This window comes from Lepisosteus oculatus, chromosome 14 (genome assembly GCF_040954835.1).
Source record: "Lepisosteus oculatus isolate fLepOcu1 chromosome 14, fLepOcu1.hap2, whole genome shotgun sequence".
In the NCBI taxonomy this organism is placed as follows: Eukaryota; Metazoa; Chordata; class Actinopteri; order Semionotiformes; family Lepisosteidae; genus Lepisosteus; species Lepisosteus oculatus.
Genome location: NC_090709.1, coordinates 53,858,009 through 53,881,168, shown reverse-complemented (window position 1 = coordinate 53,881,168; position 23,160 = coordinate 53,858,009). Strand labels below are relative to the sequence as shown.

At 39.7% G+C, this 23,160-nt stretch overlaps 1 protein-coding gene and 3 non-coding genes across 4 annotated transcripts; 1 reads left to right on the top strand and 3 right to left on the bottom strand.

The window, feature by feature from the left end:
* Window positions 1-11,182: 11,182 nt before the first annotated feature.
* trnak-uuu (transfer RNA lysine (anticodon UUU)) lies at window positions 11,183-11,255 on the bottom strand. Its single transcript has one exon. It is a non-coding gene; the product is annotated as a tRNA-Lys (tRNA).
* A 9,652-nt stretch (window positions 11,256-20,907) lies between these two features.
* Window positions 20,908-20,995, bottom strand: trnay-gua (transfer RNA tyrosine (anticodon GUA)). The gene is given in 2 exon segments: window positions 20,908-20,943; window positions 20,959-20,995. It is a non-coding gene; the product is annotated as a tRNA-Tyr (tRNA).
* Window positions 20,996-21,747: 752 nt separating this feature from the next.
* Window positions 21,748-22,059, top strand: LOC138242400 (histone H4-like). The gene has a single exon (XM_069197868.1). The coding sequence runs from the start codon at window positions 21,748-21,750 to the stop codon at window positions 22,057-22,059; it is 312 nt and encodes a 103-aa protein (XP_069053969.1).
* Window positions 22,060-22,369: 310 nt separating this feature from the next.
* On the bottom strand, window positions 22,370-22,425 carry LOC138243804 (U7 small nuclear RNA). Its single transcript, XR_011192422.1, has one exon. It is a non-coding gene; the product is annotated as a U7 small nuclear RNA (small nuclear RNA).
* Window positions 22,426-23,160: the final 735 nt, after the last annotated feature.

Here is a 23,160-nt window from a genome sequence, read left to right as displayed (position 1 = left end):
TTCCTCCAGCCCCATCTTCCTCACATTGCTGGCTTGGACTGGGGGGGCTTCAGCTCTTGTCGTCGGATCTAATGATATCATGACATGTGGAAGTGGCTGCACCTTCATCTTCCGAGATGCTTTCAATAGCACAAATGCTACTTTCACCTGCACAAACATAGCAATAACGAAGGAGGTGAGTTTCATCCTTTGTGCTGTTTGTAGGGGCGCAACTCTACGTCGATCTACTGACTTGAAGAGCAAAAATCAAAATCCTCTCCTACTACTATTGCTTTTTTCATAGTTTCTTCAAATCCTTCATTTGAACGTCGATTTTGAAGGATATTGATGATAATACCACATAAATTGTGGTTTTCTTGTGATCGCCAATTTTATTCAAATATCAGCCTTTTTTACAGTTCCTTGCGTGTTTCACAAGGTATAATAGCCCCCCTCGCATCCTCAGCTAACATATTTTAAAATTACAATAGCTTATACAGCATGCATGTTTACATTTATATTAAAATTAAAGAAATATACAAGAATACATACAGTACTAACCCAATAATTCTTGTCAGGTTCTCCAACAAATCTGCGTTGTTATTTTAACATGTTTCAGCTGAGGGTGCAAAAGGAGTATAAATGAATTTTCCTGCCAGCCATTCAAAGACCAAATTCCATGAGTGAACATTATTTTCTCAGAAGTTGCCGGCATTGGACTTTGCCGGTGGTATTGAATTATGTCCAAACTGTTGTAGTAGTTCCTTCTTGAAATTCGACACGTGCAAAGCACTCGTAATATCATAGGTGTTAAAGTTCGCTGAGTCTATTCGAGTCATGGTGTGTATCCCTGCCTATCATTGGGAGACAGGTAGCTTTTTTACACTCAGATTCCAATCTTCAATGCTTTGTGTGAGAGCTTACATAACTTTCATTTTCTCACATTTTCTGACGACTGTTCCAAAGGGGCACCCTGTCAATTCCGAATACTTTTCAAAAATCTGCCTGCATGTTTGATTATTTTCATTTCATTTAAAAAAAGTTAAATATTGATCAAAACTAAAGAAAATAATGATCATGAACAAAAAAGGGATAAAGATGCGAGTCGATCTTGAATCACAGCTGGGTGACACAGGCTTCTGTTCTGATATGGTTGTATGAGAAACAGGAGGAATCGCCAATCTCCTATAGAACATGAGTTAAACCAGGAGTGAGACATTTCGTATACTCGTGCATATGTCAACTCCTGACCTACATCGTAAAACTAACATTAAGTTGTCAGAGACATTCATTTATATACAAACAAGAGACAGACCAAGTAATAATTCTACATTAGTTCAGGTGGGTAAACCTGAACTAACTAACTAATAAACCTATTAATAATTCTACATTAACGTGTCCTACACTGATCAGACTAATTGACATGGTCTGATTCACAGCCTGTGCAGTTCGTGCTATGTACAACAACGACAGTTCTGAACCCTCATCACCGAACTGAGCACAAGTTCAGCTGTTCTCCAGTTTTGTTACGCATGGTTTTTCATTGCAATTGAGTTCAGAGCTGGAGCTGATCTCCAGACAACACAGTGTTTTGGGTAAATTGTCGACGCAGGAGGCTGCAGACAACTTACCCAAAGTGTTTTCTATAGCTTTCAGGTGCAGTTCATTTATATAAAAGAATGTAAGTGGTATAAACTCAACAAGCCAGATGGCAGTCGAACCTATAATTTTCTGACACGAGGCCTAACGCGTTATTCATTACGCCACTGACCCTGCTATTATAGTGTTAAAAAAACACGTTTTCTACGTCTGTTTAAAAATCACTAAAAAAGACAAAGGGCTTGTGTGTTGCGCTAAAATTCCGCTTCATTTCGAATGCAAATAAAAACCGTTTTGTTCCGTGAAATCATACATTTGTCACATCCTTCATACTATACTTCTCTCTTGTATTAGTAAAGCATTTTGATTTAAACTGAACAATATATTGTAACGCAACAAGGGCTCAGGCGGGCGCCGTCACCGCATTAGGTCGGCCCCCCACCGTCGGGGGCTCGAACCCGGGACTCCCATGTCTCTCTGCAGCAACCCAGCCCGGTGAGCTAAAGAGAGATCTCCCCACAACCCACGGGCTGTGGTCCTGCTATCACAGGGAAGGGCAGTGACGTCACCTGCTCTGGTACACCGGCTCTTACACAGTGCCTGTCGGCCGTAAGCGTTACTCTATGAAAGGTTTCATCTATACACTTACACATATTAAGTATACGAATAAATACTCGGAAGAAGCCGCAGCTCAGGTATTAGAGAGATTTAAAATCGGATCGGAGGATTTAGAGTCCAGACTGCAAACCAACAGCTGACACAGGTCTTTTATAGAACCGTTTTGAAGTCCTCTACTTTGTCCACGTGACGTCATTGTCCTGCTCGCAGCCGAGCCCGACACACGTCTGGTTTCTGTCGCTGGGCGCATACCCTGCGGTCCATGCGGGTCCTGATACCCCAGTACAATGACGGGGACGCTAAACTGTAAACAGGTGCCGTCCTTCGGCTGAGACGTAAAACCAAGGTCCTGACTCTCTGTGATCATTCAGGAGAATGGTGGTGGTGGAGGGGAGTCCCCATTACCTGTAAAGCGCATTGAGTGGAGTATCCAGAACAGCGCTATATAAGTGTAAGCAATAATGATTATTATTATTATGTAAAATGCAATAAAAAATAAAACAAAATATCAAACTTTGATTCAAAATAGATTAATATAAAACTGATAAAGCTAATGCTTTTTTCAGGGCTATATCTACTTTTTTTTAAAAAAAAGCGAAGTCTGTCCCGACTGAAAGTTAGAGAAGGTATACCAGCGGGTGCCTTCATATCGCGAGCGTCAGTCTCGCCCGTAGCTGCGAGAAGGTTAAAAGCGCACAAGTGATTTGTCTTTCGTCAAAGTAACTGCCGGAGCAGTAAGATGCAGAGCACAATCCAGCAGCTGTAGACGATGTTCGGGGAAGAGCTAATTCTGTTTTCAGCACAGGGAGTGAGAATGAGCTCAGTCCGGCTCCCAGCAGAATCCATCCTGGTTTGGTTACAGTGAGTCTGAGGCTCTTTGGATCGCAACGTAAAAAAAAAACAATTGCTCACATCGTGTGACTTCCACGACAGGAAGGAAAGATATCACTTAAAAAAAATCAGAACTGAAGATTTGGATCCTGGGCCTCAATTTGATCAAATTATTAAAATAATAATTATCAAAATATCAGATTGTGTTTCTGCAACATTTCGTGCACAGTACGCCATTTTAATCTAAAACAGTCACAACGAGGGCTTTACACGCAGTCTGGGGTATTTTCCCCTTTTATATTTTTGCCACTTTATATCGAACCTGTTATACTCCCAGAAGTGCACAGTAGCTTGTACTTAATAAAAATGTACAATTCACCACTGGTATAAACAGATGTGTGCCGTGTTTGCCTTTGTAAGCATTTGTTTAAAAAATAAGTTCACAATACGATAAAAAAACAGAAAGCACAAACTTTATAATACAACGATACAAAATCAATACCAAATCATTATGCCAATTAAGTACCTATCCTTTGAAAACAGAGAACACCTTTATATCTACAAAAAACTTGACATTGTATGTATTTTTGAATTACAAAGCAGACAGAGTAGTCCCTTAATTCAAAGATCAGATCTTGGCCAAAACAAGACAATCAGACGTGGGCTGAATTCGGAACAGGAACCTCTACTTCGTCGTTTATTGAGCTTTTGATCAATGTCTGAATGAAACAGATTCGCTTTTTTAACTCCTTGATTAAAGTACACAAAAAGCACCTTCCTTCGAGCAGGTATCGAACCAGCGACCTAACGATTTCCTACTGATTCTACTACACTCCTCCGCTCTAGCAACTGAGCTACCGAAGGGATGTCAGTATACTTTCTGGCACATACTGCCCAATGTAGTGAAATGTTCCGGGTGATTTAAATCCCACTTCGACATAAAGTTTCCAACTCGAACTTGAACTTGAACTTTATTGCCATATGTAACCGGTACTGGTACAATGGAATTCTTACTTACAGAAAGTCTCTCGATTGTAAAACAAGTGTAAAAAACAAAACAAAGTGTTTTTTACTCGTTTCCTTAGTCTTGTTTACCTTGAATTTAAGCCACGAACCAGGATTCTACTGTATAAACTTCCAGGGATATTACAAAATGTTTGATGGGGCATCAATCATTTCAGGCGGAAATTGACTCCTTTTTTTTCTCGAGGGATTATATTAAACATTTCATTAGTATCGAGAGGAGGATCACCATGAGACACAAAACAAACAGTTTCTTTCTGTCTTTATTAGAAAGTAGCATTTGTGCTACATTAATAATATTTTCGTGGAAATAAAGAAGTTGTAAATTTTAAAATTTATATTTGAATCGAAATGTGGTTTTGAGTTAAATATTAGCGTGTTCATGTAATTAGTTTGCGTTTGTCATTACTATATATATATATCGCCATGTTACTAGAATTTGTAACTGAAATTTACTAGTTGTGTTTTTTAATGATGATTAGACATTTGTTGATTACAATATTGTATATAATGTATAATTTGAACTACATATTTTTCAGGTGTGAAGAATTGTAGATTTTAAGGATACATTTCTAAAATAAATCATTGGCTTTATTTACTAGTTTCTACACCTATAAAAATCTTTCTTTGATGTATAATAGACCTTTAACTATATATGTATAATTGTCTTCTAAATGTATCCGTATAATAGAACTCCAACCATTTATGTATAATAAACATATAATCATAGATGTCTAATTGACGTATAACGCTATATGTATATTAGAATTTCATTCTAGACCAGTTACGGAGCACATTTACACGTCTAAGGTATGCGTTTAATAGTCGTATATTTTACATATTTTGCCCACTGGGATGTGCCGATTTTAACTTAGCAAACCAAGATACACATTTTCTAATGAAGCTTTAATTAAAAGACAGTTTGTTTCTCGAAAGCGTGTTATGTAAAAAAAGAGAGAAACGAAAATATATGGATGGCAATCTTTCAAAGCTGAAGATTTTACTTTTGAAAAATTGACATTTTATGTATGCAGATGCATTCGCTGGTTTTAGAACTTTGCTGTACTTCCTGAATCATTTTCAGTGTTAAAAAGAGGGTATAGATTTTTCTTTCAGGTTAGGACGCGAGTGTGTACATGTGTTTGATTTTCGTTTCACTGATTCTCATTGAAGATTTGGGAATTAACGACGAAAGAATCAGTTGCCTCAGAAAGCAGAAGGTTTGGTTCTCAACGATATATAAGACACGCCCATGTAGAGCAGCGTGTGATATTTGTACTATGAAAGACCAAGTGCTCAAAGTGACGTCTGCGTTTACCGTTTAGACTTTTCATCTCGGGCGCACTTTTAGAAAGCAAAGATAGAGCAGTTGTGTTGAATCACACTATGACAGCTGTCAGCAGAGTGGCGCAGCGGAAGCGTGCTGGGCCCATAACCCAGAGGTCGATGGATCGAAACCATCCTCTGGTATGTACCCTTTATGCACGATTGATCAGCACACCATCAATTTAATGAAGTGCATTAAAACTGTTTTTTTCTCTCGTGTGTATGCAAGCTTCACACTTAAGGTACTCTTTCATCTTTACCAATAGCAGATGCCCAAATGTATCTTTGGTTGTTCTGCGATCCTTCATAGTTTCCTCAATTCCTTCAAATGAACATCCATATCAAAGCAATAATGTATATATATATATTACAATTAAGGTACATATTAAAAATATCAACACACATTTGTATAATGCTCATTTAATAATGATTGTCAAGGATTGTCAAGTTCTCCAACAAATCTGTGTTCTAATTTTAAAATATTTTTGCTAAGGATACAACAGGTGTTTAAATGAATTCTCCCAACAGTCAGTTAAAGAAAGATTCCACACATGAGGATGGTTTCTTGGACATTGACTTAGGTACTTAATTGTTTACTTGTTGTAGTTGCACACAAGTAAAACACGAAGATTTCCTGCAACATTCAAGAGGGTTTGCGAAGAAATCCCTTCAATTTTTAGCGGAGATTATGTTTACATCATCACAATCTGAAGCGCGTCCCTGAGTGCGTTTGACCCACCAGCCCTTTGTTTAACAGCTGCACAAGGACACATTCCCATTGCTTTTCACAATTCACTGGCATTTTTTTGCAGCATTTCTTCTGTCCTGAGAAGCAAGATTTGTATTTTATCTTTCAGAAGTTGTATGAATTTCTTGAAGTTCAGAAACAACTTGTTCCAGAAAAGAAATAGGTGTCTCTTGCTGTGTGTGCTCTTATCTGTCCATCTCTCTCTCCTCTTCTCTCTGGCAGTCTGTGTAGAGTATCTGAAGGGGATGTAACACCACTTGGAAAAGAAGAAAAATTCTCAGGAAAAATTCTCAGGCAGAATAAAAAATCATTATTCTCTTCTCAGTCAGATTCACAGCTCAGACTCACACTCAGACAGGATCTCAACTCCGTACTGCTCTCTATCCTCACAATCCAGAACCAGAAGATATTCAGACAATCAGTGCTGCTACATGAACAATATCAGACAGAACAGCCTGGACTCATGTCACATTTCCCCCTTTTATCCTTCCTCCCAGCCCTCTTAGAGACATAGAAGAGCCCCTGGTTCTCCTCTCTGTGAACTGGGCTCAGGGGTCACTGATCTGGCAGTTGTGGGCTCTGTTCCAGGTCGAAAGCAAGAAGGTTCTATTAACGCTTTCCAGGACTTCCAGCCCTTCAGTATTACTTTCTTTACTGTATGTCAGCCTCCCAAAATGTTTATAAATGTTTTATAACACACATGAGTGTGGAATTATCTTATTATTTATATATAGTATTTATGTAATAAACACCAGTAGTGACAATATGATCAGTATATTGATTATTTGTAGCCGATTGTCCGATGGTCGTGTCTACAATAGTGACCATTTGACCAGTCTGTAGCTCTGGGCAGTTGGACTCAGATCACACAGAAGACCTGTCTGTGTGTGATTCCACACCAGCCCTGGGATTCAGCTACTCTCACAAATGTCTCACAGACTGTCTTATAAATTTACAATTAGATGAAGTCATGTAACAGTTTTACAGATAATTTAAATAATCAGACAGCAGTTTTGGCAGTGGATACATCTCCACATGGGGGAAAGGGACAGTAAAATAGTAAGGAAAATACAAAAGAAGAAACTGAAATATATGCGCTCACTGTAAAGTACGAAGAGGTGGTCAGACAAGCAAAACAGCTTTGCGGATAATGTGAAGTGACATTGTTTTGTGTCAATCAGCTCACGGATTCAGCTTCATGTGCCTTAAGCTGTGCATGCCTTCATGAAGACTCTCTTTAAGATGATTGCACCTTTCATTGTCAAATCGCCTTCTTTGGATACAAAAGTTGCACCAATACTAAGAGAAAGGATGAGGAATGGCTTTTATCAAGCGATTGCAGTGTTTGTTTGACTGAGGATCCTTGTGTGCTGAACTGGCCTCTGGAGAAGTGTAGTGCAGTAAAACAGAAGGTTTGTGTCACTCAAGATTGTTACAGAACAGAACAATGAGAGTAAATATTACTGGTGCATCACAGTTCTTATAATGGTGAAAATAGGAGCACCTTCTCTACATTTTTGACTGAAGTATTTAAACGGAAAGAAATACTATCACTATGCAATTAATTAATGCAGTTGAGCTCCTCTAAATGTTCTAGTCTGATGAAACAATGTATAGAATTAGGTGACAATATCGGAATTAATTCAAATGCACAAGATTAATTTTCAGCTGCAAAAATACGCTCGAAAATATTTTACAAGAAAGAAACCTTACATTCACCTAAATCAACATTCACCCTCTACATTAGCAGAGAACAGCAGGACAGTTAGTTTGTGTCACTGGACACTCTGTCACAGAGGCTGATCTCTTCAGACTTCAATGAGTCTTCCAACTTGTCGTAGCTGTTGAAGAAGCACCTGTTGAATCTCAACCAAGATTTCCTGAGAAATCGTTCAGCGAGTGATTCCTCCCTCTGGACTCTGCACTGAGCTGAAAGCTGCGCGAATTCCTCACTGTATGTCCTGTAACTGTTACATGCGCTCTTGTGTAGATTATCTACTTGGAGAAATGTGACAAGAACACATTGAAGTTTTTCCATATGTGAAGGAAAATGCTAAAGAGCCTGAAAACTTTGAACATTTAAGTTTGCGTGCTTTATATACTGTATATTCTTTACTATACTTTACTTTACATACGTGGGGTGGAGCAGTGGCTCTGTGGCTCAGGATCTGCGCCTGTGGTTGGAAGGTTGCTCGTTCAAATCCCTCTGCCAGCAGGGGAATCCTACTCCACTGGGCTCCTGAGCAAGGCCGTTAACCCCAACTGCTCCAGGGCACCATACAATGGCAAATCCTGTGCTCTGACCCCAGGCTCTCTCCTTATCTGTGTGTCTCATGGAGAGCAAGCTGGGGTATGCAAAAAGATCATTCCTAATGCAATAAATTGTAAAGGGATAATAAAGTGATGTTATGATTATTATTCCTTACAGCAGAGCAAACAAATTGTTACAAAAAACACCAGCTAATGTCCACCAGCGGAATTAACATTAATATACTGTAAAGTGCTGTTACTTGGGAGTGTTAATCTACAGATAAATTAAACAAATGGCATTTATAGCTCTAAAGAGGTTGACATAGACGTCTGTAACAGATCTTTTCAGTTCATTGCTGTTCCTCTGACTTGGTGAGCCTTTGGAATTTTAAAAGCGTTTTGCTTGCCTCTCATGTGGTCTGTGTACCAGTCCATTAAGAGCCGCACTATCACTGTGTCGTGTGTGGTCCTACAGAACTACACAGCTATCTACTGGAGTCGTCTTCTGTCCACTGCAGTTGAGAACAGATTTAATACGGAGCTGTGCAGAAATTTCTGCAGCAAATATCGCTGCAGAACTAGCCCGTGCACAACAACGAAGAGAAAAAGAAATACCACAGGGTCGCCCATAAGAGGGAAAAATAGATATCAATTGTTCAAACAATTATTCTCATGTCTCATGTTATTTTTCTTGCCATAAGAACAGTGGGATTGCTCAACTGTATTGTTCCCCAAATGGTTGAATAATAATAATAATAATGATAATAATACTGGTGGTAGCTGATGGTTCTTGTCCGTGGCCGAGTGACCTGTGCGAATAAAGTATGTTGATTTATTCTCCTCAAGGCATCGCTTTAGCAATTCAAAGAGCGTCGGTTTTAACCCATTCAGTGCTTATTTCAACTTACGCCATGTTCCTTTTTCTAGGTCTTCAAATAGTTTACAATGTAGAGGTATCTTTGGTAATAAGAAAAAAGCTGCACCTCGGAGATCCATCTCACAAAAGCAGATTTCTTAAAGTGCACTTATGAGCTGTAGAATCTGAAGGAGTTCTCTCTCCTGGATATTAAACATGCAGATAATGAAATCAGTGATTTATGATTTTTGCAACCTTCCAATAAATACATCTAAAACATGTAACAAACCCATTGTGCAGCTCCAGTGGTGCAGTTGGTCAGTGCATCGTACTTATGTCGCAGTACATTGTGAAGTCATGCTGAGGTTGTGAGTTCAAGCCTGCGGCAGTTCTGCCTGTGATTTCAGCTGCAGAAACTTTCTGTTGGATTTAGGTTGGTTCTTCTGTTACTTTTTCCGCTCGATAGAGCTTTATTAATGCAGGCACACCTGCTTCCTCTGCATTTGATTTTATCGCTGCTCACAAACCAACATACTGCAGACACCTCTGATACTGTCACTGCTTGTGGGCCACGTGTTCCTGCTGTCAGCCTGCTATACCATGCTCATGCGTGTCTAGAAACATTACTGCTCTAGTACAAGAGCGAAAGACTAAACGAAATCGCACCCACTTTGAAAAAATCACGTTTGACAAACCATAGGATGACAAGAATGGGATTCTTTGGTTGTTTGAGTACATAAATCAAAGACACTGTGTTCAGCATATTCACATCAGGCACTCGGACAGAGATAAACCCAGAGAAATTCTTCTCACATTTTAATCTGTAACTGCAGGATTCAACAAATTGTTAATTATCTCAACTTCACTTACAATTTTTAAACAATTTACAAAGCCCACAGTGAATGACATTTGGTTCCGGCATACATCAGTTGCTTGGAATATCATTGTAATATTTAATTTGCTTTCCCGTCACACCACTTTTATTAATAATGAAGTTTATCAATACACGTTTGTTTAAAACATGTCATTTATTATTGATACAGTTTCATTCTGTCTTTATTAGGAGCTGTATCACAGCTAATGCATGTAAAGCCTTAAGTATGTGATAGTGAGAGTTCAGTTATCCCAGGGTGTGATGAGAACTGAAATTTAGTAAATACATATTTTAATAGAGTGTAAATCTTCAAAGTGTTCTGTCACTTCAAAAGCAAACTACAGGAGCAGGGATTGAACCCACATAGACATTTGCTTATTGAGCTTAAGTCCAACACCTTAGCCACTCAGCCATCCCTAAAAACAATTCCAGCTCTCTGTTACACAGTTCATTGAATATATTTGTTCATTGAATATATTAATTTAATATATTTGTTATATTTGTGAATGGAATGGGACTGTACACTGGTGGTTCCCAGGGGAAAACAGGGTTATTGAGCCATTGGGTATTCTGAGAATAAATTGGGTGGGTGAATATAACCGTGTGGTAAAGTAAAACAGTCTTCTTAGATGAAGCCCTACAGATGCAGCCCCTGAAAGTGTATAAGACTTAAAATTTATAGTACTGCTGACACACATGGAGCCTCTGCATCAGACCGAAATAGCAATGTGTTCGCTTAATTGTGCTGAGGATCTCCTCATGAATCTGTCTGATTCATCAGTGGAAATAGAAGCCATCACTGTAAACTTGGACGTGATGTTCCACAGTGTGCCTTTCCTCTTGTTGTATTCAAGAGTACTCACTGTGTGAGCTCCTCACTGCGTTTCCTTTTCTTTTCCTGTGATTTTCTACGTGGAGTGTGGTGACAAAATAGTCTTGAACATTTTCGGTTTGTGAAAGGAAACACTAAAGAAAATACAAGTGATTAACTTTTAAAATATCGACAGTACAGCTAGAAGAGTGGAAGATAAAATACGATTTATAATTAAATTCACAATACACTTAAGGAAAACACAAACGCCCAAACAAGGACTTGAACCCTGGACCCTCAGATTAAAAGTCTGATGCTCTACCGACTGAGCTATCCAGGCTCTGGATGGTGAATGATACTGTCGTGATCCTCGCAAGTCACATGTCTCTTCTTGTGCCGAAGCGCAGTCATACAGTACCTGACCCGTCTGGAATATCTACTGACAGACTTTATCCAGAAGCAACGGCACCACTCCCAGTAGAATGAGTGAGAAATACAGCATGACATGGGGAGGTAAGGGGCTCCCACAATTCATCTTTCCTCACATTACTGATTTTTTCAATAGCATTTTGACCTTTTTTCACATTCAGATTTTTTCGCATTTAATAAGATCTTTTAATCAACAACATTAAGAACGAAAACAAATGGAACATTTTTTGGAACAACAATTAAAAAAACTTTCAATGCCTTGGTTCTATAAGTGTGCACACTTTTGTTAAAATTCAATAAATAGTGTAAGAAAACCGGCTCAGGGACGCCAAATATGTAATCATAGTGGCTCTCTGAAGGCACCAGTTCTGTAGGGTTTGGGCATTTACTGAGACAATTATTAATTGTAGCAGTAAATCACAAAGTTGATTCTTTTGATGGCTTTAGAATCCAACCATGCGACATAACTCAAACAACGCACACACACAGGTACTAATACACGAGGATACATTTATTAATACATAGAATATGCATATAAACCTAACAGATCTTATCGAGAGGGTTATCAGAATACAAAAGGTATATTCGGTCAGTTACAAAGAGTTACACATATCAAGAGGACATACGTTCAGTATATCATTCATTAAGACCGTTTCATAAATGAACTTGGTTATAACTTCTACATTAGATACTCAAAACAAGTACATAACTCTTAGGAATTAAATTGATATCAACTGGTTGGGATAACAATTGAATTCTCGAGCAGTAATGCAATGAAGTTGAATACTCATCCAATCTCTGGGGATTCAGATCTCCTGCGGACTCAAAGAAACAGTTGGAGGCTGTTGCTGTCCAATCAGCGCTCTCTGGCTGCGTGCCAGGCTGTGCTGTGCAGCTTGTGACGGTGCGCTGCTGATGCTCATTGTTGGTTTTAACTAGCAAAGTTGTGCACAGGAGAAAAGATGACTGTGGGTCCCAGCAAGTCAGGAAGAGGACCGGTTCGTTCCTGATGAAGAGCTAGTTCTGAATAGTGATTCAGCTGTCCACAGGTCCGACCTGTCCACGACGCCTGCTGCTGGTAACTCTCTGGCAACCTCCACTCTAGACTCTTAGAACAAAGGAAAGTTCTGGCACTCGGACACACTGGCCGTTCCGTGGTTGTCCGGGCTAAGTCTCAGGATGGTCAGGAGGCACGCTGCGAGAATGTCCTGCCCTTGGGAGCCTTCTGCTCCTGGGCCGTCCTGCCCTGGAATTCTCCTTTGAATTCCCTTTAGAACAGTCCACTGAATTCTCCTGAATCCCTTCTGAATCTCACCGAATCTTCCAGGCTCTCTGTGTTGCCTGTTTTTACCTGGAGGAACTTCAGCTCATTGATTGGCTGAAAGTTCCATGGGCATCAGAGTCCCACGTGGGTTACTCGGCCCTACCAGTCCCTGATTGGTTGATCAAGGTGAGATATGAGTCACTTACCCCTGACACTTAGTAATGCAGTCCAGATGTCCATCTGGCACTCCCTAGACAGATAGGCGCCAATGGATGACCATTGATCATGACAGCCAGGCTTAGCTAAATGCATCCCCCTTTGGGAGCTGTCCTTATCAAACCTTAAATCAGCTTGCATGAATAGTTTCTCTGTGGCTGCACCACAGAGATGAACAGAGAAATGGGGCCTCATTTGGGAAGCTCAGAAACACTTAATTCTGCCTTATTATTAAGCCTCGCCGCTACAATAGTCTATCAGCAGCAAGAAATTATTCCGAAAGTAAGATTTTTTTATATTATAAACTGTAAGACACGAAGAGAGTTTACAGGTCGTATCCTTGGCTTTGTCTTTTAAATTAAGCGTTCGGGATTCAAACCTGTGTTCGGACTGTTGTGTTTCTTGAATTTCTTGTAATCATCAAATGTCGTTGTTTGGTCCATCAGTTTTTTTCTCAGTTGTACAATGGAATTCGCGCAGTTTTCAGCTCAGTGTGGAGTCCAGAGGGAGGACTCGCTCACTGAATGATCTCTCAAGAAATCCCGGGTGAGATTCAAAAGGTGTCTTCTTCAACAGCCACGACACGTCTGAAGACCTCTGGATTTCCTGAATATGACATAAAATTAGTTCAAATCATTTGGTAGTTAACAGAACTAAATGCTTTAGAGGTACATTTAAAACAGCAGAGCAACACCGTAGCACTTCGAGTGTGCCTGAGTTTAATTGTGTGAACTTGGCTCTCTATGAACATGAGCAAAGAGTTCACATTCAACAGAAGATTGCAATGTGAGCACAGAAATATAAAGCACCTGGAGATGCCGGGACCTCATACATGCAAAGCATGTGCTCTACCACTGAGGTATATCCCCAACAGACTTATTAACAGAACTGAGATGTGCTGATGCTCTCTGAACACAATCCACCACTAACGAAGGATGCCTGCAGTTTCCCACTTTTGTGTTTCCTCTACTACAGAGTAAATTCATAGGAATGAAGAAATAAGGAAGGAAAAATAACCGCATCGAAGCTTCCAGAGATTGGTTAAAATGAATCTGTTATTTTTATATCCAGTCACATGGGCGACGATGATTGATTTATCGACGGGGAGTGCTTTTTTACCTCCTCACTCGACTACCTTGATTAAACTACGCATAGAACAACAGCAGTACAGATGATTTTCATGGACCGACTTGTTTTGTACAACTCGAGTGATAAAGTCCTGTCTGCAAATATTGTAGAAGAACGAAAAAGGGCGAAACAACGCTCCAACCACAGGATTGGTAACAGGAAGGATCATGTTATTTAATATGTCCTTTGGAGATGCCTTGTCAACGCACACAGGCGTTAGAGCAGGACAAATAATTGATAGTGGTGTTTGTAAACAATCATGAAACATGTTATTTCTAAACCAGGAAGAAAGGAGCAGACTTAAACTTTAAGAGACAGAAACAACACCTTATCACAGCTCACATTAATTAAAATGACATCACAATAAAAGAACGGAGCCTTGAGTGAATCAAATTAGTTTTCATTGGACGTCTGTCTCTTCATAACTTTGTAGGTGAGAGGGAGGATTGCGGAAATGTGCCGGTGTTTCTCAGAAGTGAGTTGGTGGTATAGGTGCCTTCTAAATAATTGAGCCGGGTTTGAATCCCGGTAAGTGCATCCCCAAATCTTTTCAAGAAAATCTGTGATCCGGTAACATATCTTTTGAAACTAGCATTCAAGGTAGGATACGTGTTCTTAAATACCAAAAAACTCTATAAGGAAAAAGCAGATCTCTGTACACAAGACAGCAGTGCGATCTTAGAATTCCTGTGTTGTTGACGGATTCAGACTCCTTCTCAGAGGTCTTTGCTCACCAAATAACTTTGCAGCTGAGGAAGAGCACCCCGGAAAATACCAAACACAACCAGCGAGCGTGTTGGTTGCTCTTGCTCTTAATGCAAGGAGCTGTTTTTTTTAATCATTATTAACCAAAAACAGCAGCACAGGTAGGTCGCATTTGTGATTATGTCACTTCTCTGCTTCAGCAAGGTCAATAAAAGACTCTGAAAGTAGTAAAGCAAAACTGAACTCAAAATCATATTAGGAATTCTGAGCGAAATATCCATACAGGTAATCCAATAAGAATGTTGAAATATTTGAATATCATCTCTCTATATATTTCGCTGCTTTTTACCAGGCGTAAAACTATTGGATTGAAGGAATGCTAACCGCTGGGTTAAAATGTATAGTTGTTATTTGGAGAAATCTGTAAACTCGTGATCTTATATGTTTTAAAAGACAGCACAGGAAAAAACGACAGTGCTGATTATTTTCCGGAGGCGGAGCACTGATGACCTATCCGAGCTGATTGATAAAGCCCACCCAGTGGATACTCTAGCAGAACGTCAAAGAACATTCACCTCTGTATCCAAAGAAACCACAGGAACAACATCAGGAAGCACAATCAATTCCCCTTTTAAATCTTTCCTGTAAGGTATGCTATGTGAATTCATGAAGTTAATCCTCTGATCTCTTTTGATCACGAACAAAGTACTTCTAATGGAGCGCTATGTTCAAAGATTTAATAAGTTTTACCCCTGCCAACGATTCGGCGTGAAGAATTAAAAGTTTCACAGACAAAAGCAGCTCACCACCATAGCCAATATTAAATTTACTTGCTGGTACACTATCATGTGCACTGCCTCAAAAGTGATCTCGGCAGATGTTGTTCCCTACATAAAGCTGAACGTGCCAAAAATAATTTTTGTTGAGAAAACAAAATATTTTTTCTGCCTTGATGTTAAGCCTGTCTTTTAGAAAGTCTATCTCTAAACACCTCCCGCAGCCTAACAAAAAGTGGTTTTACTGATCGTATTGCAGGTCTTAAAACACTAACATTTGGCAGCGGTGGGATACGAACAAACGCCCCCAGAGAGACTGGAGCCTAAATCCAGCGCCTTAGACCGCTCAGCCACGCTACCTTCCACCAGTTCCATCTTCCTCACATTGCTGGCTTGGAAAATGCCGGGGGCTTCAGCTCTTGTCGTCGGATCTAATGATATCATGACATGTGGAAGTGACTGCACCTTCATCTTCCGAGATGCTTTCAATAGCACAAATGCTACTTTCACCGGCACAAACATAGCAATAACGAAAGAGGTGGGTTTCGTCCTTTGTGCTGTTTGTAGGGGTGCAACTCTACATCGATCTACTGACTTGAAGAGCAAAAATCAAAATCCTCTGCTATTACTGTTGCTTTTTTCATAGTTTCTTTAAATCCTTCATTTGAACATAGATTTTGAAGGATATTGCTGATAATACCACATAAATTGTGGTTTTCTTGTGATCGCCAATTTTTTTCAAATACCAGCCTTTTTTACAGTTCCTTGCGTGTTTCACAAGGTATAATAGCCCCCCTCGCATCCTCAGCTAACATATTTTAAAATTACAATAGATTATACAGCATGCATGTTTACATTTATATTAAAATTAAAGTAAATATACCAGAATACATACAGTGCTAACCCAATAATTCTTGTCAGGTTCTCCAACAAATCTGCGTTGTTATTTTAACATGTTTCAGCTGAGGGTGCAACAGGAGTATAAATTAATTTTCCCGCCAGCCGTTCAAAGACCAAATTCCATGAGTGAACATTATTTTCTCAGAAGCTGCCGGTATTGGACTTTGCCGGTGGTAATGAATTATGTCCACAACTGTTGTAGTAGTTCCTTCTTGAAATTCGACACGTGCAAAGCACTTGTAATATCATAGGTGTTAAAGTTCGCTGAGTCTATTCGAGTCATGGTGTGTATCCCTGCCTATCATTGGGAGATGGGTAGCTTTTTTACACTCAGATTCCAATCTTCAATGCTTTGTGTCAGAGCTTACATAACTTTCATTTTCTCACATTTTCTGACGACTGTTCCAAAGGGGCACCCTGTTAATTCTGAATACTTTTAAAAAATCTGCCTGCATGTTTGATTATTGTCATTTCATTTCGAAAAAGTTCAATATTGATCATAACTAAAGAAAATAATGATCACGAACAAAAAAGGGATAAAGATGCGAGTCGATCTTGAATCACAGCTGGGTGACACGGTCTTCTGTTCTGATATGGTTGTACGAGAAACAGGAGGAATCGCCAATCTCCTATAGAACATAAGTTGAATCAGGAGTGAGACATTTCGTATACTCGTGCATATGTCAACACCTGACCTACATCGTAAAACTAACATTAAGTTGTCAGAGACATTCATTTATATACAAACAAGAGACAGACCAAGTAATAATTCTACATTAGTTCAGGTGGGTAAACCTGAACTAACTAACTAATAAACCTATTAATAATTCTACATTAACGTGTCCTACACTGATCAGACTAATTGACATGGTCTGATTCAGAGCCTGTGCAGTTCGTGCTAATTACAACAAGGACAGTTCTGAACCCTCATCACCGAACTGAGCACAAGTTCAGCTGTTCTCCAGTTTTGTTACGCATGGTTTTTCATTGCAATTGAGTTCAGAGCTGTAGCTGAACTCCAGACAGTACAGTGTTTTGGGTAAGTTGTCGAAATTCGCATGAGGCTGCAGACAACTTACCTAAAGTGTGTTCTATAGCTTTCAGGTGGAGTTCATTTATATAAAAGAATGTAAGTGGTATAAACGAAACAAGCCAGACGGCAGTCCAACCTACAGTATAATTTTCTGATGGAAGTCCTGACACGTTATTCATTACGCCACTGACCCTGCTATTGTAGTGCTAAAATAAAACACGTTTTCTACATTTATGTCTGTTTAAAAATTACTATCTAAAAAAGACAAAGGGTTTGTGTGTCGCGCTAAAATTCCGCTTCATTTCGAATGCAAATAAAAACCATTTTGTTCCAAGAAATCATAAATTTGTCACATCCTTCATACTACTGATAAGTATACGAATAAATACTCGGAAGAAGCCGCTCAGGTATTAGAGAGATTTAAAATCGGATCGGAGGATTTAGAGTCCAGTCTGCAAACCAACAGCTGACACAGGTCTTTTATAGAACCGTTTTGATTTCCTCTACTTTGTCCCCGTGACGTCACTGTCCTGCTCACAGCCGAGCCCGACACACGTCTGGTTTCTGTCGCTGGGCGCTCACCCTGCAGTCCATGCGGGTCCTGATACCCCAGTACAATGACGGGGACACTAAACTGTAATCAGGTGCCGTCCTTCAGCTGAGACGTAAAACCGAGGTCCTGAATCTCTGTGCTCATTCAGGAGAATGGTGGTGGTGGAGGGGAGTCCCCATTACCTGTAAAGCGCATTGAGTGGAGTATCCAGAACAGCGCTATATAAGTGTAAGCAATAATGATGATGATGATAATTATTATTATTATAATGTAAAATGCAATAAAAAAATCAAACTTTGATTCAAAATAGATTAATGTAAAAACTGATAAAGCTAATGCTTTTTTCAGGGCTATATCTACTTTTTTTTTAAAAAGCGAAGTCTGTCGCGATTGTGAGAGTTAGAGAATGTGTTCCAGCGGGTGCCTTCATATCATGAGCGTCAGTCTCGCTCATGATATGAAGCTGCGAGAAGGTTAAAAGCGCACAAGTGATCTGTAGACGATGTTCGGGGAAGAAATAATTCTGTTTTCAGCACAGGGAGTGAGAATGAGCTCAGCCCGGCTCCCAGCAGAATGCATTCTGGTTTGGTTACTGTTAGACTGTGCGTCTGAGGCTCTTTGGATCGCAACGTAAAAAAAACAATTGCTCACATCGTGTGACTTCCACGACAGGAAGGAAAGATATCACTTTAAAAAATCAGAACTGAAGATTTGGATCCTGGGCCTCAACTTCGAACCCCTCCAATCTGGCTTCCGTCAACTTCACAGCACAGAAACCGCCCTAGTCAAAGTCACCAACGATCTCCTAATAGCTTCTGATTCTGGTTCTCTTTCCATACTCATCCTTCTTGATCTCAGTGCTGCCTTTGACACTGTTGACCATAACACCTTGCTTTCTCGTCTTGAGACTGTGTTTGGAGTCTCTGACACTGCCCTCAAATGGTTTAAGTCTTACCTCACTGATCGCTGTCACTTTGTCTCTCTCAATGGGTACAGGTCTGAAATCGTTCTTGTCAAGTCTGGTGTCCCCCAGGGCTCAATACTGGGCCCCTTGCTCTTCAGCATTTACATGTTCCCACTTGGTCAGCTTTTAAGATCACATGGCCTCAGCTTTCATTTTTACGCTGACGATACTCAAATATACATCCATACCAAACCCGACACTGACGTGGCTGTCTCTATTCTATCTAAATTCATCTCTGACATAAAAATTTGGATGACTCAAAACTTCCTTCATCTTAACTGTGACAAGACTGAAGTCATGCTTATTGGTACCCCCCATCAACTTCGTAAAGCCAGTTCTGTAACCCTGTCTGTAGATGGCTCTGTACTAGAGCTTCAATCAAAATTGAAAAACCTTGGGGTTATATTCGATTCTGGCTTAACATTCGACCCACATGTACAGCATACTGTCAAAACATCTTTTTTTCACCTTAGAAATATCGCAAGACTACGGCCTATGCTATCATTAACTGTGGCTGAAAAGCTGATCAACATATTTGTATTCTCCCGAATTGACTACTGCAATGCTCTGCTCCCTGGTGTATCTAAATCTACTCTGAACAAGCTGCAGTATGTCCAAAATTCAGCAGCCAGAATCCTGACCAGGTCTAGTACAAGTGTTCACATTACTCCTATCCTGGAGTCCTTGCACTGGCTTCCGGTCAAATTCCGCGTAGACTTTAAAATCCTCATGCTCACCTACAAGGCTTTACATGGCTTGGCACCTCAATACCTGTCTGAACTTTTATCGCCCTACTCCCCACCTCGCAACCTCCGCTCTTCAAATTCTGCCCTCCTTACTGTCCCCCAAGCCCGTCTACATTGTATGGGCGACAGGGCCTTCTCCTGCTATGCCCCCAAGCTCTGGAACTCTTTGCCCAAGGATATTAGAGAGACACCTTCTCTAAACTCCTTCAAATCCAGACTCAAAACCTTCTTCTTCAGAAAAGCCTTTACTTAACTGGTTCCATTCTTCACCCCTCTGCTCTTCTTAATACCATCTTCCACGGTCTCCTCTATTTTTATTGTTGTATTGTTGTAATTATAATTGTGTCCTGTCTTGTGAAATTTTCTTATTTATTGTTGTAGTCTTCTTATTTATTGTTATTGTCATCCTGTAAAGCGCTTTGAGAAGCCACCTTTAAAGGCGCTATATAAAATAAAGTTTATTATTATTATTATTATTATCAACTTAAAAATAAACAGAGTTTAACGACAGGAAATTGATTCCAGTTGTCAGATCACGTATACGCATACCTTAGCTTTGTGCAACAACCTGAAACTTTCAGGTACCATAAATAATATTATTGCTAAACATATGCCATTCTAATCTGCAATCTGCATTCTAAAAATGCATTAAGTCCTGTTCTACACCTGCATGCTTTGGAAGCGCTGGCCTACCTGTATCAAAATATCAGATTGTGTTTCTGCAACATTTCGTGCATAGTACGCCATCTTATCTAAAACAGTCACAACAAGGGCTTTACATGCAGTCTGGGATATTTTCCCCTTTTATATTTTTGCCACTTTATATCGAACCTGTTATACTCCCAGAAGTGCACAGTAGCTTGTACTTAATAAAAATGTACAATTCACCGCTGGTATAAACAGATGTGTGCCGTGTTTGCCTTTGTAAGCATTTGTTTAAAAAATAAGTTCACAATACGATAAAAACACAGAAAGCACAAACTTTATAATACAACGATACAAAATCAATACCAAATCATTATGCCAATGAAGTAACTATCCTTTGAAAACAGAGAACACCTTTATATCTACAAAAAACTTGACATTTGTATGTATTTTTGAATTACAAAGCAGACAGTCTAGTCCCTTAATTCAAAGATCAGATCTTGGCCAAAACAAGACAATCAGACGTGGGCTGAATTCGGAACAGGAGCCTTTGCTTAGTCGATTATTGAGCTTTTGATCAATGTCTGAATAAAACGTTTTTAACTCTTTGATTAAATTACACAAAAAGCACCTTCCTTCGAGCCGGAATCGAACCAGCGACCTAAGGATTCCTTGTTGACTCCACTACAGTCCTCCGCTCTACCAACTGAGCTATCGAAGGGATGCTATGGCATTGCTTTCAGGCACATACTGCCCAATGAAGTAAAATGTGAAATGGGTGATTTAAATCCCACTTTGACATCAAGTTTCCAACTCGTTTCCTTAGTCTCATTTACCTTGAATTTAAGCCACGAACCAGAATTCTACTGTATAAACTTCCAGGGATATTACAAAATGTTTGATGGGGCATCAATCATTACAGGCGGAAATTGATTCCTTTTTTTTCTCGAGGGATCATATTAAACATTTCATTAGTCTCGAGAGGAGGATCACCATGAGACACAAAACAAACAGTTTCTTTCTGTCTTTATTAGAAAGTAGCGTTTGTGCTACATTAATAATATTTTCGTGAAAATAAAGAAGTTGTAAATTTTAAAAATTTATATCTGAATCGAAATGTGGTTTTGAGTTAAATATTAGCGTGTTCATGTAATTAGTTTGTGTTTGTCATTAATATATATATATTGCCATGTTACTAGAATTTTTAACTGAAGTTTACTAGTTGTGTTTTTTATAATGATTAGACATTTGAATACAATATTGTATATAATGTATAATTTGAACTACATATTGTTAAGGTGTGAATAATTGTATATTTTAAGAATACATTTCTAAAACAAATCATTGGCTTTATTTACTAGTTTCTACACCTATAAAAATCTTTCTTTGATGTCTAATAGACATCAAAGAAAGATGTCTATTATACATCAAAGATGAGCAGTGTGTGTCGTGTTCACAGCTGATAACTAGAAGATGTCTGGAAGAGGCAAAGGCGGAAAGGGACTCGGGAAAGGAGGCGCTAAGCGTCACCATAAGGTTCTCTGTGACAACATCCAGGGAATCACCAAGCCCGCCATCCGCCGCCTGGCTCGCCGTGGGGGAGTGAAGCGGATCTCCGGGCTGATCTACGAGGAGACCCGCGGGGTGCTGAAGGTGTTCCTGGAGAACGTCATCCGCGACGCTGTCACCTACACCGAGCATGCCAAGAGGAAGACCGTCACCGCCATGGACGTGGTGTACGTGCTGAAGCGCCAGGGCCGCACCCTGTACGGCTTCGGAGGCTAAACAGGAGCGGAGCTTCACTACCGGACCCCTACGTATAAACCCAAGTGACCCAGTGACATTTGTCACTGCTGAGGTTGCTTTATGGGTCTATTTTCTATGCTGATCTGTGCTGATCAATTGGAAATCAAATGCAAAAAAGACCCGTTCCCACACCTAAGGTCAAATATTAGGAATCAAAACTGCTCGAGTGTATGGAAGCACACAGCTTTATCAAGATTTCCAAGTGCAAGATCTTTTTATTCATAAAAGACCCTATTTATGTTGTATGAGCAATATTAATATTAATACAGAATCTTTTTTCACCAAATAAATGGGCTTCCTGACTTCAGAAAGCCTTCTAGACAAATACTAAAAGAGCAAAAATTCAATTTGGTAAATGAAATGAAAACACATTCCCTACCAAACCTTGAGTACAGGCCATTCAGGATGATAATACAAAACCATTTATAATTCAACAAATAAAACCTGTCAACTGGTAATCACCACTTATCATAAAAAAATAAGTAGCAATACACAGTAGGGGACTCTTGGGTGCAAGTTAAATCCATGCAAGAAGGGGGTGTAGTGTTATATTTCCAAATCAGATATGCAAATGAGAGATCTGGCCCAGCCAATCTCAAAGCTCCCTTGGTCTGGAGTGGAGCTGCTCCCCTCTTCTAGTTATTCACACTGGAGTTAGGTTACATATTAGCACATTTCATCTAACAGTTGCTGCAGAAACAAAAACGTAAACAAATGACCTGGAATGTGACCACACCTATTAGAATGTAGTTCAACAGATAACTTGTAAACCTTGTCATAAGATTTTTTTTGTGCTACAAAATATACTTTATTCCGCAAAAAAAAAAAACATCTCAAAAGGAACATCTCACTCATATTAGCACTCCATGGAATAAAAAACAACGGCGGAACGGAGATTGATTGTCCGTTATCAATCTTTGCGAGTGGGGGCGGATTTGCGCAATTAAGAGAGTCCCTCCAAATCTACCACTTGCTATTGTCCTTTAATCTCTGTATAGGGCCCAAAGTCCATTCCAGCACTCCCTCGCCGTGGGGAAACCCCATTTGGCGACGTGGTGCTTCGTCCTCCTCCTGAGGTCC